The 19,626-nt window shown below is 30.9% G+C and overlaps 3 protein-coding genes across 24 annotated transcripts in view; 2 read left to right on the plus strand and 1 right to left on the minus strand.

Annotated features, from left to right (window-relative positions):
• The window catches only part of LOC106072263 (RISC-loading complex subunit tarbp2-like), a 10,058-nt gene extending 4,306 nt beyond the window's left edge, over positions 1-5,752 (plus strand). For all 9 annotated transcript variants that reach the window (XM_013232613.2, XM_013232611.2, XM_013232609.2 and 6 more), the window contains 5 exons: positions 355-454; positions 1,546-1,727; positions 1,914-2,047; positions 2,769-3,015; positions 3,916-5,752. In XM_013232613.2, the coding sequence (XP_013088067.1) occupies positions 355-454; positions 1,546-1,727; positions 1,914-2,047; positions 2,769-3,015; positions 3,916-4,049 (797 nt within the window). In that variant the 3' untranslated portion in view covers positions 4,050-5,752. The remainder of the gene's footprint in view (positions 1-354; positions 455-1,545; positions 1,728-1,913; positions 2,048-2,768; positions 3,016-3,915) is intronic.
• A 761-nt stretch (positions 5,753-6,513) lies between these two features.
• On the plus strand, positions 6,514-12,893 carry LOC106072266 (4-hydroxy-2-oxoglutarate aldolase, mitochondrial-like). 4 transcript variants are annotated; one of them, XM_056007213.1, is made up of 9 exons: positions 6,514-6,570; positions 8,575-8,634; positions 8,773-8,977; positions 9,603-9,731; positions 10,328-10,455; positions 11,620-11,754; positions 11,896-11,992; positions 12,243-12,376; positions 12,533-12,893. In XM_056007213.1, the coding sequence occupies exons 2-9, from the start codon at positions 8,584-8,586 to the stop codon at positions 12,680-12,682; spliced, it is 1,029 nt and encodes a 342-aa protein (XP_055863188.1). In that variant the 5' UTR covers positions 6,514-6,570; positions 8,575-8,583; the 3' UTR covers positions 12,683-12,893. The 4 variants fall into 4 exon arrangements, with proteins under 4 accessions (XP_055863188.1, XP_055863200.1, XP_013088071.2 ...); XM_056007225.1 differs by lacking the exon at positions 6,514-6,570 and adding an exon at positions 6,661-6,682; XM_013232617.2 differs by lacking the exon at positions 6,514-6,570 and adding an exon at positions 6,690-6,914.
• Positions 12,894-13,502: 609 nt separating this feature from the next.
• The window catches only part of LOC106072251 (myoferlin-like), a 76,744-nt gene continuing 70,620 nt past the window's right edge, over positions 13,503-19,626 (minus strand). For 9 of the 11 annotated variants that reach the window (XM_056007135.1, XM_056007112.1, XM_056007119.1 and 6 more), the window contains 4 exons: positions 18,394-18,503; positions 17,226-17,373; positions 16,588-16,660; positions 13,503-15,722 (listed from right to left, as the gene is read on the minus strand). In XM_056007135.1, the coding sequence (XP_055863110.1) occupies positions 16,592-16,660; positions 17,226-17,373; positions 18,394-18,503 (327 nt within the window). In that variant the 3' untranslated portion in view covers positions 13,503-15,722; positions 16,588-16,591. The remainder of the gene's footprint in view (positions 15,723-16,587; positions 16,661-17,225; positions 17,374-18,393; positions 18,504-19,626) is intronic. The other 2 variants (XM_056007168.1, XM_056007128.1) reach the window with 1 other exon arrangement.

Consider the following 19,626-nt stretch of genomic DNA (forward strand, 5'->3'; position numbering starts at 1 on the left):
ATATTGATAGTATCATTTTGCAATCTTTCTTAATGCTTAGATTCTAAGATACTGGCATATTATATTTTTCAGAATAGTAAACCAACTAATAGTTTAACGCCAGAAATCACACCTTGTTATCCATAGATCCTGTAACCATTTAATTATTTTAATAAATGTTTTTTTTTTTTAAAGTAATAATTAATGTAAAAAAATATGCTGTAAAAAGGATTTAGAATATTTTTGTTCTTTTTATTGTTTTACTTGTTGTGTCCCAGCTAAGTTTTGTTTAAATAAACAAATTTAGCAGCAGATATCCCAACATATAATAGTTTAATAATTGAATATATTTAAAAAAAATGTTTTTGCTATAAGGTTCCAGTAAAAAGAAAGCAAAGCATGCTGCAGCACAAAATGCACTGAATACGCTCATGGGAGTCACTTCTAATGGACCCGAAGAAGTTAAGCAAGATATGTAAGTAACATAATAATAATATATTTTTTCACTTTTTTAGTGCCTTTCTCTTGTAGTAACATAATTACATATTTATTTTCCAATTTAAAATAAATCCTTATAAATATGACAAGAAAGAAATATTACTTAGAAAACATAACTATTGAACCAGCATAATGAATTACCACACTGGGATCTAAGCTCTCTTTCTTCTATAAGAAACATTAATGTAAACATTACAAAAAAAAATCTGCCCACAATCAAACAGAACTACCCCAAAAATCAATGGGTCAGAGTCTACACATGGATTATCTCTAGAATCCAAAACAAACAGAGGGGCTGGCTTACTAATTGAATGGTCCAAGGGAGAAAGACTAGAAAAGTCAATTGCAACTGATCTCTCAGACACAGAGCAGAAAGAGGAGCACTACAGGTAGCAGCTACCACACTAATAAACCACCTAAGCACGCTGAACAGCCAGATTGTCTTCCTGATTTACCCCAGGGCATACTTGCTAGGCCTTAAAAACTGAAGCTCTTGTAAATCTCAATCAGAAACAGCAAGGAAACTGTCCTCCCAGCCACATTGAAATGTAAGGCAGACAAATTGACCAAAGATTAATCTAGAAGACTAAACAATTAAAAATTGATTGAATAAGAAATGGACCAGCTCTCACCCAAACTTCAAGAATAACAATTCCAATTACAAGCTGTCCCAACATGACCAACATATATAATATGTCAGAACTGGACACAACAAAATGAGACAAAATAAACTTTAAAAAAAAAACAGGACTAGTGAGATCTGCCCACTAGAGAATGCCAAGCATGTTTTTCCATGCTACATTCTTTATTTAGAGGCCCTAACAAGACTGTGGTTGCAAAACTCTATGGGAAGCTGCAGATCTGGAAACCTCTGCACAGTTCATTGTAGATAATATGACTAGTTGTCTGAACCCTCCAACATATAAATGATAACAAAGAAAAAAGAAGACTAAATCTAACCTTTTAAAGTTATTTTGCCTTTTTTTTTTCTCCACTTTATGAAAGTGATTTTATTATCAGATAAATGTTAATTTGTTAAAATATTGTTTTCTTCTTTTGTTTGCTTAGATCTACAACTAACACAACAACAGAGAAAGATGATGATATTGGTAATCCTATAGGAGAGCTTCAGGAATTCACACAGAAAAAACTATTGAAACCTCCTCATTATGATTTTGTCACAGAGCAAGGTCCTCCACATGCCAGAGAATTCATCTGCAACATCAAATTGGGAAAGTTTGTTGACAAAGGTGCTTTACTTAGGTTTCTTTGAAATACAATTTATTCAAAGATTTATTATCTCATTTACATTATCATTGTTACAAAAAAAGTATTATAAACAATCAGCATAATAAATTAAAAATCTCTTTATAGAATAAAAATGTCCATACACATATTACAACCTAAGTTGCATTCTAAATATTTTTTTATTTCAGGTACTGGACGTTCTAAGAAAACAGCGAAACGAACAGCCGCAGCAAATATGTTGGCTCAACTTAAAGCATTGTCTCAGAATAAAGAGACAGAAAAACAGCTTGAAGATTCTGACGAGGATGAAGAGATACCGCTGGTGATATATGTATTTTTAAACGTTTTACACGTGTCACTCATTTAATTTTGTTTAAAATCTTAAGCTAAGCTTTTTAGTTAATATGGCCTGATAGATATTTTTGATAGATTTTTTAGGGTTGTATTGATTATATTAGTTTGTCGTGTGGATATTTGTCACTGTCTAAAAAGTTAAATTTTGAATTTCATCTAAGTTTCTTTTTGTTGTTTTATAATCATGATATAGTGCATATAGTAGCCTTTAATTTTCCTCTAGTATTTATTTTGCATTGTCCAATAGAAAAAAATGCACATGAAACCAACTCTTCTAACCATTAGTAAAGATTATGTATCCTTACCTAATAATCATTGCAACTTTATGTTTGAAAGAGAAAACAAAGAAAGTATACATTTCTACAAAAATGATTTAAAAGTTTTTGAAACTACCTGCTGTATTATTTGTTATTGAACAGAAAGAATGAATCTTGTACAAATTACCCAAGTAGAAATCCTGACCGTCATTAATATCTTGTTCTCTTATTGTATGTATATTGTAGACTTCATAGAAAAACAAGAATGTTTTATACTATTTTTTATACATTATTTTAAAAAAGAGCTCATTTTAGGGTTTTTAGGGTATTTTCTTAATCAGGTAAATTGCAGCAATATGCTTTTTATTTACATTTTTAAAAAAATCCTTTTTTAAGAGAGAAGAAGAGAATTTTATTATTGTGTATTTTTAGGGTTTTGAGAATTCTACTTATACTGGAATGAAACAGTCTAAGAAGAAATCAAAGCTAGCCAACTCTCAATCTGCTGTTGAAATTCATCGATTCTACGAAAAAGTAATGGCTGCTGCAGGGAAGCAGGTAAGGGGTCAAAATCAGAATCTGACCCCTCCTACCAACTATTGCCAGATGCTTCAAGAAATTGCTGAAGTTCAGAGATTTGAAGTACAATATTTTGATATTAAAGATGAAAGTGTAATGGGTAAGTTCACATTTACATTGAACACGGCATAGTTGTTTTTTTTTTTAGAGTTGTCATATTTATAATAAAACTTGTTACTATCCCTCAATTCAAAACACATTTGCTAATGATATACCTAAGTAACATAGCGTTAAAATTAAATTAAATAGAGTTTAATTACTTCAAACTCTATTGCAGAAAATGTATATATAGTCTACTGATAATAAGTTTACATGAAATAAAATCACATAAGCAAATTATATATTTTCAATACAACTAGGCAGCTTGACTGACAGTATATGATTTGAATAATTGTAAGAGTGAACTGCAGTGTACCTGAAATAACTACAATGAACAACAAACAGTAAACAATAGCTCCCAAAATCTCACCTTGTCTTGCTTTTATAATCTCCCATAGAGACTTTTCTAGATGCTACTATTATTCTTGACTCCTCCTTAAAATATTTTATGCTTTACTCCTCCTTCAAATGTTTTTCCTGCTGATCAGTGCATTTGTTTGCACAATGTGCTTCAAGGTCAAGATTCTTTGCTTCACAAACTAACATCCACTCGCTATTATGAGTCTCTTAAGTTAACTCAATGTGCAGTCAAGCATGAAAAGCAGTGTATTTATTTTGTGTTAATCACAAGGACCTGTTACTCTTTATTTTCTTCAGTTGTTATCTAAGAGAATTCTTAAATTCTCCTTGAACTTAGAAGATAAACATCACTTGGCATTGCCCAAAAAATATTTGTTTTAAATGCTTTATTTTAAACTTTGGTAACTTTAAAACTAAAATGTTTTTTTTCCATATTATATTTCTATTGTAGATGCTCTACCTTGTCATAACAAAAGAAAAAAATTAAAGAACTAAGCATGCTATTAGCTTTTCACGCTTTTTTTTGTTTCTTTATTACTAGGCTTAAACCAGTGTTTGGTACAGCTTTCTACAACACCTTTAGCAGTGTGCCAAGGGACTGGACCCATCATGGATGAAGCACATGCCAATGCAGCTCACAACGCTCTACAGTACCTTCGCATTATGATTAAGTAACACTGGTGCCCAGGAAATGTCATAGCCTCACACTGATCAAGGAAAGAGAGACGGACTAGAGGAATCATATTTATAGGCTTTTGTATCATACAAACTTTTTTCTTTTATAAAAAGAAGGGGATTAGATGTTTTTTTGAAGTCTTAATTATAAGAAAATTTATAATATTATAATATTGAATCGGAGAAAAAAATTAAATTGTTACTTATTACATATTTCTGTAGCAAAAATAATTATTTAATTATTTTGTAATTGTTAAATTGCTTTGTTTATTTAATAATTTTTTAGGTTTTTCTTTGTAAACAAGTGTAAATTGTTTATTTGTTTTGCAATACACAAATTACATTTGCTGAATAAGAAATTCTGTTAAAAATCTGGTCTTCTTCCTCAGTCTTGCTACACACTACTTTGTTTGAGTGTGAGACTATGTGATATCCTGGGGTATTGGCCAGATGTGTTGAATAAATGAGGAGTGACTTTGTGCTGTCTTTTTGTTTTGTCCATTATTTTCTTATTTATCTGTGAACAACATTTTGTAATAGTTCATAGCCCAACATTTGCTGTTGATGAGGATAGAGATATTGTATTATGCATTTACTTTTATTTAATGAATATAGAAAGAAGATAAGTCTGCCATTGAAGATATTATCAGATCATTTTTTTTCATCATTTAATAAATTGTTTATTAATTAGCTTTTTATTGTAAAGTTGTTGTTTTTTTGTATCATGGTGTTTGCTATTGATTAAAGCAAAGATGTTTATTGATCTTTGCTGACAGTGATATGTGCATATGTGTTCTTTTTAAATATTTAATATAATTTTTACCAGTTTCAATATGTTCCAGTCTAAGTGTAAGCTCATCTTATTTTTGTAATGCCAAGTAAAGCTACTGTAAGATTAATATTTCATTTGATACAGTATGTACAGCTAATGACATAAGCACAGCATAATTAGGCGGCTTTTTTTGTTAAGTCCCTATATTTCTGAGCTTAGACATGAACATATTGAAATGATCAAGAGGAGAGTAATCTAACAGCTGTGACTGTTGAGTATTATATTTTATATGATTTTTAATTGCGTCCTAGTAGCTGCCCTGGATGCAAAAGATAAAAATGTATACATTAATTTTTATAGTATACAATTTACTATGTCTAATAAGTTATCATGGGAAAAGAAACATTACAGCTATTGCCTTTTATTAGAAGTAAAGTTCCTTTTGCTGTGACCCACATGCTTTTTTTTTTTTTTTTCATGTTTAAGTAAAAATAAAAAATGCACATTTTTGTTTTCCAAAGCTGTGATGTGTGACAACATCCAATTCTTTATTAATGTGTAGAAATGGCTTGTAAGGGAACATCTCAGTTACACAGATGTTATTTCTGTTTATCTAAATATTTGTTTTACCCACCATTTGCAAGGTAATTATAAAAGAACTAATTTTTTAAAAAATTTTGTTGATATACAAAATAAATAATTAATTACCGGGTACTTATCACTTAAATTGACACATTTAAGACATATTTATCTTCATGTTTAATGAGTTATTAAGGCTTCTGTATCAGCTACTTCTTTAATGTCTGTTATATATTTACTTTAATTTGTTGTCATGTCTGTCAATGTGACTTAGCATGTTTCCTTGTGAGCCACTCCTTATTTGATGTCCAGTCAGAAATAAAGCTGGTACTTGCACATGGAAAAAAGAAAAGTCTTTTGTCTTTGTCATAATTTTGTGTGGTCAAATGTTGATAGTATTAGAGTGAGTGCATATATGAAATGTGTATAAATTGCAGACAGAGAATTGATAACTGCAAAAATGAAGATTGAACTATGATCAAAAGAATATTAACTTCAGTACACTAAATTCAGTCGGCAATAAACATTCACTCAGTTGATGAAATGCTAAATCTTTGGTCTAAATTGAATTTTTAAGACACCAGTCAAATCATTAAATACAATCCAACTTTGATGTTATGTTTGAGCGAAAATGGTATGAATATATATTTTATGTGTAATGGCCAAACTTTATGCCGTGGTTTAGTCTTGAAATAGGTATTAGTGACACAGAGAGAGTGTAGTGAGCAAACCTCAAGGAGCCTTTGTCCATTTTCATTTACTTTTCCGACACCAAAGCACCCAATACAGCTGTCCCATGCAGAGTTGTCAGATCCAACGCGTGCATTGAGGTCACCGAGGATGATAACCTGTTCCGTATTTGGGATCTCGTTGAGAGCAGACAGAAAGGTTGTCATAGAACATGTCTTTGGCCTCTGGTATGGAACTCAAAGTAGGAGCGTAGGCACATATCAAAGTCACGTGTCCAATAGAGCGTTGCACTTCAGCTCTACTGTGTTTAAAAGTGTGTTCTTCTGTAGAACCATTTTACTTCAGGGTAGATAAATACGTTAGTAGTATTCAAGACAGCTTTCAAGAGTGCTTTCCCTTGATTTTTGTTCTCCACTGTAAACCCTCCCCGCATTAACAATAGCCTAGCATAATTTCATATTTGTTATAGATGTGTGTGCTGTAAGTTGCTATCAGTATACTAGGCCTAATATTCAAAGTCATGTATATGGCATTGCAGTAGTTTTATGGGACCAAAGGGAGGGGAAAAAAGAATGGGTCATGTAAGGCTAAGGTCAGTGAGACCTAAAAAATTTAAATACGATCACAAAGTCAACTAACTGTTGACACGAGATAATATGGACTCTTAGATGATATGCCTACAAATACTGTATAAAGTGTATACCCTATAATGCATAGATAGGACTTTGAAGTCATAGCCGCTACTGTTTTTTTGTTGAATAGATCTAGTTATTTGATCAAATAATTGTGATATTGTTCTTTGAAGTTCTGACACTTTGTGCAAGGTATATAGATATAGTAACTAGAACTAGAATTCTATATTATTTATTAATTTATGATGCCTGCAGATCTATATTGTATTATGATTCGATGTGCAAGGCATAGAGGATATCAAAAGGAAATCCAACAACTTGGCTAGATTAAATTGGCACAAGGACACGCTTAGGACGTAATCATCTGTTTTGAAGCAACGTCTGTAATTTATAAGATTATTATATTGTGTTGAATTCATAAAAAAAAAATAATGATTCATTTTATTTGCAGAAATGGTGAAAATATCTTTTTACTCTAGAGGTGCTTCTAAAACTTATAGTAATAGTAGTTATAGACAAGATGTAGACTACTTATATTTTTACTTGAGTCCTCATGTAGCTTATTAGACTTTTTTTTTTTTTTGATGAGCCTGCTAGCTTGGTATTAGTTGGTAGGCCTACTAGGCTGGACACTCTTTTGGTCCTAGGCTGAACACTCTTTGGTTCTAGGCTGGACTCTCCTTGATGGTGACTTGGTCCTAGACTGGACTCTCTTTGGTCCTAGGCTGGACACTCATTGGTCCTAGGCAGAATTTATAACTCTTTGGCCCTAGGCTGGATTTTCTTTAATCTTGGGCTGGACTCTCTTTGGTCCTAAGCTGGACTCTCCTTGATGACTTCACACTGGGATGGACACACTTTGGTCCTAGGCTAGACACTCATTGATCCTAGGTTGGACACTCCTTGATTCCTTTTTTTTCCTAAGCTTATATTTTCACACCTTTAAGTCTAGATCCTATTGAAAATACAGTCTAATTACAAAGATGGGTGTCTCAGAATGTAGCCTACTTGATATTGCAACTTGAAATAAATATCAAGGAAGATAACAATTTAATACCAAACTCATCAATCCTCAGTGATGATGACAAGATGGTGCATAAACTTAATTCTTCACAGCTAAATGCTAGAAGAAGATAACTCAAATATTTAGAGTCAAGTCTAGGAAAAGAAGATGCATGTATAGACATTGACTTTCATTCTGCAGATAATAAGTTTAGTTGACAAACAGGAGCTGCTTGGTCCTATGCATTTTAAAGCATCAGATGCTTGGAATAGTTTTTGTTTGTGCACATTGTGACAGAAGACTTCGAGGGAGTTCAAATATAAAGTAAGAAATGAAAAACTTGTAAAGGAATGGATCAATCTGCTAATAAAGATGGTAGGGAGGCGTGAATAGAATCTAGGTTGCATATGACAGAACCTCCACAACATATGGGTGTACATGAGAATGAGATCCTGAGGAAATATTTCCCTTCTAGGCTCTGTGATCAGTAAATGGATTTTTTCCAGGCTAATACTTTTGATTTTAGCCATCACATCAGCCTTGTTATGATTTAAATTCTTATGTTTTATGTCAAATATTTTTTTTCTGAAACAAATATTCACAGAATAATTTTATGTTCATCTCCCATCATTAACATGGAATCAAGGTAGAAACATCCATAGAGGGGAAATAGATTTGCTAAAATGCAAAACAAAAAGAACTCATTATATGCAGTCATATTTTTCATTGAGAAAAACAGACTGCTTAGCAAAGTATATTTGTAACATATGCAATTTATTAAAACAAGTAAGATCAAGTAAGCTTATATTTGTAAATAGCCTAATATTTTGTTTTGATTTCTCTGGACAGAATTACAAGATGTCCCCAATAAGAGCAATATTTATTGCCAGTAAAGTGAGGCAAGCTAAGGTTTGTTGTTTGGTATTAATAAAACTCAGTTTATCCAATAATTTTATATGGATTGGTTATGTGTTTTGTATTGCACACAGAATTTTATAATACATAATGTTATTAAAAAATATTGTAATTTTTTCTTTTTATTTGCAGCATGTATTTGCTAAAATTTCAGTATTAACCAAAGAACATCCCAGATTTTCACTGAGTCGAAGTTTTAGCTCAACTGCTTCACTAAAGACATTGGATATATCTGGAATATTTCCACCTATACCTACTCCATTCAACAAAGATGAATCAATAGCTTTTGACAAATTAGAATTAAATATGGAAAAATGGAACAACATTCCGTTTAAAGGTAAGTGAACTTAAGGATAGCAAGCATAATTTATTTCAGAACCAGAATTAAAAAACAAAGCACGTACTGTCAGTTTTACTAAGCATATTTATGCTCCACATTAGTACCAATTGCTATTTTTAAAGTTTGTTCTGAGACTCCAAATTATTTCTATATAAAGTATTTGATCTATAAAAAAAAGTTATTATTTATTATAAATACATTGTTATGAGTATTTTTATTTATTTATGGAGTAAGTTAAAACACAATGAAAACTAATAATATTCTTCCATTCTTTTATAACATGTATCTTGAATTATAATCTGGTGGCTGAGTAGTAAAGCACTTGGCATTCAAACCAGGGGATGCTGGGTTCAAATCATGGTGAAGACTGGGATTTCTAATTTTGTGACCTTTAGGGCGCCTCTGATTCCACCCAGCTCTTATCTGTACTTGACATTAGCTGGGGAAAAATAAAGGCACTTAGTCTTTGTGTTGGCCACAACACCCTCGTTAACCAAGCACCAAAGAAACAGATGATCGTTACATCATCTGCCCTATAAATCTCAAGGTCTGAAAGGAGAGCTTAACTAACTATGCTATGTAACTGACATTTTTGTTCAGACATATTTTGTTTCCTTCAAAGGTTATGTTGTTCAAGGTTCCACTGGAGAATGCTGCTTCTTAACTTGGGAGGAGAGAATACAGATGGTGAAAGAAACTAGCAAACTTGCAGGAGATAATAAAATCATTATTGCTGGATCAGGCTGTGAATGTAAAGAGTTATTATTATTTTACTAAGTCTCATTACTTCTCAGAAAACTTTAAAATTTTCTTTTCTTTAGTATATTTTCTTTTAGTACTGTAACTTGTCAGTTTTTTATTTAACCCTGTACTTTTTGATTCATTAAAAAAAAAATTGATATGATTATTATTGTAGTGTCAACAATTATTTTATCTCCATTTTCTTAGCCGATGCAGTGTATGTCTGTTATATTTACATATCCATGGCTTTGTCTGCCCAAAATATGGCAACTGGGTTTGCATTGTCAAGTGAAACAATGTAGCCTACTCATCCTAAATCTTTGGAGTCAAAGACATTCTTATTAACATTGACATTCCCAATCAACATCCTTTTTTTTTTTGAGCAAAGTAAAAAAAAATGTATTTTTGAGTTAAATCTTTTTGCTTTGAGTTGATAAGAAGAGAATAAATTTGTTGCATTGCCAATGCTGCAAGCTTTGTCTTGGAAGTCTCAATCTTGAGTATGAATCTCATTTACATCTTTTTCAAATTTTTAAAAAGTGTTACATAGTTTTGGAAATCTATGAAACAATAAATTAGATGTTTTAAAAAACATTTGCATTTCAGCAACAAGGGACACAATTCTTTTATCTCAGAAAATGGCAGATGCTGGAGCAGATGCTGTCTTAGTTGTCAACCCATTCTACTACAAAGCCAGCATGAATGCTACAGCTTTAATATCCCATTTTACTAAAGTAATAGTCTGTAACATTTGAATGTAGTAACTTGGAAAGTATTTCTTAAAAAACAAAAATTAACCCTTAACACATAGCCTCTTTGTTATTAATCTCAATTATATCTGTGGTAAACTATAAGCAAAGGCTACATGTTACCAATGGTGTAGCTAGGGATTTGGGGGCCCAGGGGCTTGACCTTTTTAGGGGCCCCTGCATTTGACATTATGGCATTAGATAATATAGTTAATAAATATTATGTCTAAGTTCTATTTGGTGCTGTATATAAGTAAATTTTTTAAAAATTATTAAGACTCTTTTAATGAATAATACCATTGTTTATTGGCAATATAATGCACAAGTGACAAATCTCAATTTATATCACTTCACCACATGCTTTCAATGCAGAAAAGGCATCTATAACATCGTCTAGATCAATGCTGTCTAGTATTTAGTATAGCAAGATTACATGGCAGTGATGTAATATTTAATGAAAAAAAAAATTAGGACATTCATTTGGGGCCCTTAAGTGGGTCCATGGGGGACTTTTGAATTTGGACCTTCCCACCCCACCCTAGCTATACCATGTGGTCAGATAATTATCTATTGCAATTCATTTTACATATGTAGACTTGTATATCAGTTACCATTTCATTAGAGTTTATTTGAAAGACTTAATGACCCTCTCAAAGTCCAAGTTTTACAGCTTTCAACTTCGATTTTTTTTACAAATTGATCTTGCTTATAGCATGCTTAGTGTGCCATGGTCTAATCTCTTTTGTGTCTTCAGGCACTTAGCGAACACAACTCTGATCTTGTCAGGATTAGAACTTAGCCCCTTTGATAGTTAGCCAAGCAGTATTTGTCACTCAGCCTCTTGTTATGAATCATATTTCTCTAGTCAGTTATCTAAAGAATTAATTATTAAGATAACAAAGAAATACCCAGAAAGAAGTTTCCATTTTATTATTTTTTTATATTAGAAAGTCTTATTAGCAGCATTTATTTCCTGTTTTTTTTTTACTTGAAGACTCTTTTTTAGTGTGTTTTAAAAAACATGAGCAAAGATAAAAAAGCAAAATATTAAAAATCCAATATGACTGATAATTATTTTAAGTAAAAATTTGTTAACTTAACTGTACATTTTAAAGTAGCACAAGGTTTTACTTTGTCTTTACTTTGAAGGTTGCTGATGAAGCTCCCATTCCAGTTATTTTGTACAATGTGCCAAGCAACACAGGTATGGACATACCCCCTGATGTCATCGTTCAGTTAGCCCAACATCCAAACATCATTGGCATGAAAGATAGCGGGGGAGATGTACGTTTTTTTCAATCAAATCTTATCTAATTCAAATCTGCTTGTCAATAGTAGAATTGCTGAATGACTTTGTTTAAACTTGTAAAAAAAAATTGGAACTGATTTTGCTAGCTTGTTTAATAAAAAAATATTAACGTACAGATAACACGTATAGCATCCTTAGTGTATCAAACAGCATCATACAGATTTCAAATACTTGCTGGATCAGCAGGATTTTTACTGTCTGCCTATCATGTTGGTAAGATCTTAATTTCTTTTTAGCTTAAACATCAAATTAAGTTTGCATTTTCAAAATCTAACTTTATGACAATAACTTAAACTTATCTTATTTTTTAAAGTTTAAAATGTGTAATTTTGTAAATCTGTAATTAAAAAGACTATTGCCTAGTAATATTTCATCTTGATTTTAAGACTTAGTCTTCATACATTTCATTATCTCTATGAAAAATTACATTTTATGTATTAATTGTAAGTAAATGAACTTTCAGGGTGTGTTGGTGGTATATGTGGGGCAGCAAATGTCCTTGGAAGTTATGTTTGTGAACTTGCAGACTTAGCACAGTCAGATAACCTCAAGGCAGCGACAGATTTACAGCTCAGATTGGTTGGACCAAATAGCTGTGTAAATAGTTTATATTCATATATTAAGTTTTTGATAACTTTCATGCAAACAATCTGTGTTTTTTTATCTGTCTAAAGTTTGTTGATATAATTGAATATTTTCTAAATCTCTCACATGTTGTATTGTTACCTGTTTTTTTTTTTGTGATGGTTACAGGTAACACGAAGATTTGGAGTGCCAGGTGTAAAAACAGCCATGGAATGGTTTGGTTATTATGGAGGACCCACTCGCTTACCGCTAGTGCCTTTGAACCCTAATGAAGTAGCTGCTATGAAGAAAATATTTCAAGCTTCTATGTTTATTTAGTAAAAATATTACATTCCCAAAAAAATGTACAAGATAGAACTAAACCTTGGCTGTAGTTTCATTTCTACTGAAATAAATCTTAAGGTTTAATTACATCTCCATTCATGTGTGTTGCAGATTTAATAGTGGATTGTCAGATAAACATATGTCTTGTAACAAAAACTGAAACATCAAAAAAAATTTTTTTAAAATAAAAATAATGTTAAATTGATCATGATTTTAAAAATACTTTTTATTCAATGTTAAGAGACATACCAATATGTTTGTGAGAGGAGGGAGGTATTATTACTGATTGAAATATAACATTTTTTTGTGTTTGAACTTTTAATGTCAAAATGTTTTTCAAATATTGATTTTATTTGTATACCAATATGTATGTGAGAGGAGGGAGGTATTATTACTGATTGAAATATAACATTTTTTTGTGTTTGAACTTTTAATGTCAAAATGTTTTTCAAATATTGATTTTATTTGTAGTAACATCTCTCAATATTACCATTATCACATCATTCAACCAATTATTTCAGAAACAAAATAATTTCAAACTTAATACCCATTAGAGTTGAGTCAAAGGGGCGCCATAAAAATCCTGAAATTCAAAATCCCAGACTTAACCAGTCAGCCACCAGGCCCACAAAATTCTGAATAAGCTTAAGAACCAAACTGAGGAAAACATTGTAAAAATGCCACTTTACAGAATTCAAGCATACCACATACACATAAAGAAGAGATTGTCCCTCTGCTTTGTTATAAAATGTAGTACTAAACTTGTAAGAGACAACACAAACTAATTATATAATTAACATATCAACAAAAGTCACTTGCTATAAAACAGCTTTTTATTTCAAAAGAATGGAAAATAAAGTGTAATCATTATATCACCAATTTCAGTCTAAAAAGTCAAGAGCTAAAACTTTGTACTATTCACACTAATATCAATAAATGAGGCTTAGATTACCATTTTCTTCAATGCTGGCAATGAGGTTGACAGCTAATCAATTAAGAAAATCTTTTAAGAAAAGCTCTTTTTATGTGAGTATAGTATTTAAAATCACAGAAGTATTTTATTAAAAACAACTTGTCAATCAATATAGTGCAAAAAGACTTTGTTCTTTGCTCATATTGACATTTTCTTTTACATAAATAAACCTAGATATAATAGTTCTTTAAAAAGAAAAGATTGTCAGAAGAAGAAAGACTGACTAGATTATACGTAAAACACTGCAGTAAAATTAATATCACAAAGATTCAATGGCTTATAAATGAAAACTATTGTTATGAATGTATTATAGATATTTATAAACACAAATTTTGAGAACTAGAAACAAATCAATGTACTCGAGATTTTTCAGACTTTTAAAATCTAATTGATTTATATGAACATTTATAATGAGAAAAAAAAATGTATTTACTGAATATCCGAAAAAAAAATAAATAAAAATAATTATGTTAAAAAAAACATTTTAGATTCTAAAATTTAGAATTAAAATGTAATATTAAATATCTGTAACCTAAGAATTGTCGTGGTCTGAAATGTAATAGTTAATTTTATAAATGGGCTAAATTATGATTTATTTTAGTAGAATATAGAGAATGTCATGAAATTAACATTATTATAACTTGGAAACATTGACACTGGCCATCTTCAAAATAGTCCTATGAAGTACTGGCTGTGTGGGAAAAAATTGGTCAGTTGACAAGCTAAAATGTAAACAAATGAAACCAAATTAAAATATATTTAAACAAAGTTATAAGTCTATAAATATAACATGTAGATCTAATGTCAATTGTAAAAATCATATAAAATATTTCTAGAATCACATCAAATGTAAAATGATGGAAAATGTACAAGTTTTTTTTTTAGGGCTTAATAAAGAATTCACGTAATGGTAGACTAAAGACGAAATGAAATATATTTAATAATATATTAAAAATGAATGTATGTTTAACAAGCATACAGAAATGTAGCTGAAACTAACAGCTAAAAAAAAACAACACAGTATTGTTCTGCATGCTGAAACAATGATTCCGTGTTGAATGAGTAACATGGCTGACAATAAGGCCAAAAACTATTTTGAACTAATATGGTGTCAAATGATGAGCCTAAAAATCTTCTTATATATTAGCACTCACATGCATCATTGAGATAGTTTTCTACATCAGTCTGTCTGCATAAGGTTCTTAACCCATTCTTAAAATTCAAATACTAGTAACCTTAATAATTTTAAAGACATGCGTTATACATCCTTGTCATAAAACCAAAAACACTATTTAAAATCCCCCCCATTTTTTTTTTTGTTGCTACAAAATGAATAAATTATGAAATTTTCAAATGAAAATATATCACAATAATGTTTTGATTGTTTAAAAAAAAATCATAGTGCTTCCTATAAAAAGCATTTTGTTAAAATTTCTTCCAGTAGTCTACTTAACCCAAATTAGAAAAAAAAAAAATGGTTATATTATTATAAAGAGATTTCTAGAATTTTCAGAGAATAACATGTAGGCCTACATATTAAAGTAAGTAGTATTACACCATGTTTACAGTCACATCACACAAATGTCATTTAGTTGAATACAAAATCATCCTAAACATCTGTCTTGTCAAATGAACATGTTCTGTCTGTGTGAGTGGTTCATAGCTGAACAAACTAAGATATCAGGTAAAGGACTAGTCATTACTAAAATGTTCAGTCTCATATCTATGACAGGACACAAAAATCAGCACTATACTTGTCAACAAAAAGTTTCAACCATCAATTTTAGTGTATGATAGAATCTGTAATTTTCACTGAACATTTGTTCATACATCTCCTTTCATTTGAATCTTTATCCTAGTTAGCTGAACAGATAAATGATAAGAAATGTTGAATAGCACATTTCAAGCTCTAGGTTTTAACATTAACATTGATCATTTGAAATGAATAACAGTAACAATAAATGATAATTTATCCAGAACTGAATGATGGTGATCATAGTTTCCAAGCAAGGCGGCTTTTCTCTGTAACTAGTTTCCCACCAAACGTCTTGATATTTCTCCCTAAAAATTGAGACAAATAAATATCAAATTAGCATTATTTTAAAAAGAAATAGTGTTCATTTAACAAAAAAAAAAGGAAAAAATAAATAACATTCAACATATTGGACTAGATGAAGGGAAACTTCTGTTCAGTAAATAGTAGGATTCTATAAACCAATTTGTACAAATAAAAATGAAATTAAACCTGATAATTTTAAAATTAATTTAGAGAGTATTTCTAAAAGTTACAGCGTTTAAAAAAATGTATTATAAATACCACAACTACTTCTGCAATACCCTCTCCATTCCTATTATTTATACATAACAATGAAGTAACATTAAAGGAATATAACAAGGTATAAGAACATATCTGGAGAAAAGTGTTTTTCATGCCAGGAACCACCCTCCTATTTTCTGTACTTTATATTTTCAGACTAACAGATCTTGAGCATTATTCTCTCTAATTATCTGAAATTTAATCATTCTTTTCTGTTTGGAACAAAAATCAGATACATTATCTATAAGCTTGAATTGATTGTTTGCCTTCATTAATTGTAACTGAAAATTTCCTTTCATTTTGTTCAGTAGAGTTTCCTCTAGAACCTAACTTCCTCTATAATTACTGTATTTTTTTCCCACTTCCAATCATTTTATGTCAAGTTTATACACTTAACATAAGTAAATAATGTTAATACTAAAGAACTAAATTATAAGAATGTCTTAACATCAAAAGTTTTTAGTTTTAAAATATGTCAATAACAAAAAAATTGTTAATTTAAAAAATCCAAAACTAAGTTACAAACAAACAATTAACAAAAAATAAAAAAACGGAAGTAACAGAAACAAGAAACAAAACTTCATCTCAACAAATTTGTTCAATTGTTACTGCATTATGTTGTTTTCTTCTTTTTTGAAGAACTTTCATCAATTTTGTTAACTACCAGAGCTGCCAAGAGAGCCTTAAAAATGGTTTGGTTATATTGAGCCGGTGTACAAATCTATATTCAGTTCATGTGATTTAAATCTATTTCAAAGAGTTACTTTTCTTAACAGAGTCCAATTATTTTCATGTCTAACACCCATGATTTGGATGCTAAAACACAAATCTTGTAAATGACAATAATACTAGGACAAAAAGTCAAAACACATGACAAATATACTTATTAAGTCATGTGTCCAACACAGATGATGATGATACTTATTATTAAGTCACGTGTCCAACACGATGATGATGATGCTTATTATTTAATTACATGTCCAACACAGATGATGATGATACTTATTATTAAGTCACGTGTCCAACACGATGATGATGATACTTATTATTTAATTACATGTCCAACACAGATGATGATGATACTTATTATTAAGTCACGTGTCCAACACGATGATGATGATACTTATTATTTAATTACATGTCCAACACAGATGATGATGATACTTATTATTAAATCAAATGTCCAACACAAATAATGATGATACTTATTAAGTCACATGTCCAACACAGATGATGATGATACTCACTGGGAAAGAGTAGATGAAGAGAGCCACCAACAACAGCAACAGAAAGATAACTAAGATAGTGATGAGCAGACATCCATAGTTCTTCCAGATAACATACTTGAAGGTTTTCCAAGGGGATGTAAACCAAAGGAAGGAAGTTTCTGGACGTCTATAAAAAAAAAACAAATCATTTAAAATTGTTCTATGTATTTTATCTTCTCAGTCAATCTGTTTATTTTTTAAAATAATATTGTCCTTACAAACAAGTTTTAAAAAAGGCAAGATCAAAATTTGCCAGTGGGAGAATATGGACATTGTAAAGTGATGAAAACAGGCAATCAAAGGTCTGTACAATGAATGTGTTAAGGATGATATCATAAAAACTATTGTCATGGTATATATAAAAATAAAATGTATAAGGGTGACAACCCAGAGCTGAAAAAATGTTTCCACTTCAAAAAGCATTATAAAGTTTTCAACTTCTCAAATAGTTCAAATAAATTTGGCTCTATTTAAAAATAAATTCTTTCTTTCTGAATTTGAAATTATTTAAGGGTTCAATATACAGATGAAGAGATTTATTTGAACAAAATCAACTGTCAGTTTCTCCTACTTCCAATCCAATCCTATCCAGTTAACTGAAGAAAAGTTTAAACATTGACTTATTAGATTAACAAATGAAAACATTTCAATGAGAAACAAAAGATTTCAATTTAATCAATAATTAAGGAGAAGGGTTAATTAACAGAGAGTAATGACAAGAGTTATGACAGGTTCAAGAAAGTAGATACACTTCAACCATTTTCTTCTTTTACATAAAAAAGTAAGTTCCCCTTTCAGACCTTAGGATCTATGGGGCAGATGATGTAAAGCTCATCTGTTTCTGTGGCCCACAGTTAACGAGGGTGTCATGTGGTCAGCACAACGACCAACCATCATTACTTTTCCCCAACTAATGTCAGGTATCCATTAGAGCTGGGTGGACTAAGAGGTGCCCAAAGATCCCGAAATTTAAATACCAGTCTTCATCATGTTTCAGAGTTATAAAATCTATTATATTCTAGCCGAAAACCTCATGCAGGACATGGTTCAAACCTGGGACCATGGTGACCACAGACCATATGACCAGGCAGCCACCTTTTCAGTTAAATGAATATGAGACCACAGAAGACAAAAGCCTGATGCTTACTTTGGTGGATCTAGTTGGGGATGCATGTTTGGCTCATCTCTACCAAGACCAGCTGGCCTTTCTTCTGCTTGGGCTTCAGTCAGCAGCTCCAACTCCATCTCAACTTTCCCCTGTACAAAAAAGATCACACATAGTTCTGTACCTTAACTAACAACAGTGTAATACAAACCACCATTTTTATTTGTCAATAGCAACAATAAATATATGTCTTAACAAAAACTGCATTTCTTTTATTTTAAAACTAGAGTGAAGAAAACCTATAGTATTAATCCCCCCCAAAAAAAAGAATCTTCTGGAGTTACTGATTTTTTTTTTAATTTTTAAAGAAAAATAAAAGAAGATAAAAGTCTTTAAAAGTTGATCAAAGTCTTTCTAAATATCAAAATAAAACAATATTTATCTTAAAAAAATCAATATTCTTATAAATATTTGTAAAGTTTCACCAGTTTCTAAGAACAAATTTAAACAAAATGTTAGGCTATAGAGAATTAAAACTGGAAATATTTAAATATAAAATCTTTTGATTTTGGATACTGACTTTGTGAACTCTTAGTTTATTAGTGCCAATGAAATATTTGCTGTGGACTTCAATGAGTGTCTAGCAGCAAAGAGAGAACAAAAACTTAAACTTCATATGTTTTGACAAGTCAAAAGCTGGTAAAGCTGGAGGTATGCCTATGCTGTGTTGTCACGCATCTAGTTTATTTACCTTTACCAACCTTTTACCTTCTTTCCCACTAGAGTACTTCGACCTGTTGACAATTTGGGCTTATTTGGAGTAAGTGTCAGCCTTTGGGGTTTTCAAATAGAGCACTACAATATATTCTGTTATGCTCTCAATGAGGCGAGATAAAGCAGCGTCTATCTTTGATATGCCTTTGACCATCACATGATTGTCTACATAAAAAAGTGATAAGATGGGAGAAGCCTACATGAACTGAGCTTCACTTTCCTTTCTTTTCACCCAACTATTTAAAGCGCAAACAAGGCTTAAGTAGCCATTCTTAATTCCGCCCAAGTGACCCATAAGGCTCAACTCTATCTCAGTTAAGTTAGTTCTTCCTTTTTCACTTTTCAGAGCCAGGTGGTCGCCATAGTTTCTAAATCCTCTAAATCATTATATTTTTGACTTTGCTTCATTAGCTGAGATTTACAGCCAAGTATTGCATTTGGGGGATGAACATATGTCAAATGCAGTCTTTTTTGGTGAGCTGAAAGTTGGTAGGTTAACAT

Source organism: Biomphalaria glabrata, chromosome 1, assembly GCF_947242115.1.
Source record: "Biomphalaria glabrata chromosome 1, xgBioGlab47.1, whole genome shotgun sequence".
Taxonomy (NCBI): domain Eukaryota; kingdom Metazoa; phylum Mollusca; class Gastropoda; family Planorbidae; genus Biomphalaria; species Biomphalaria glabrata.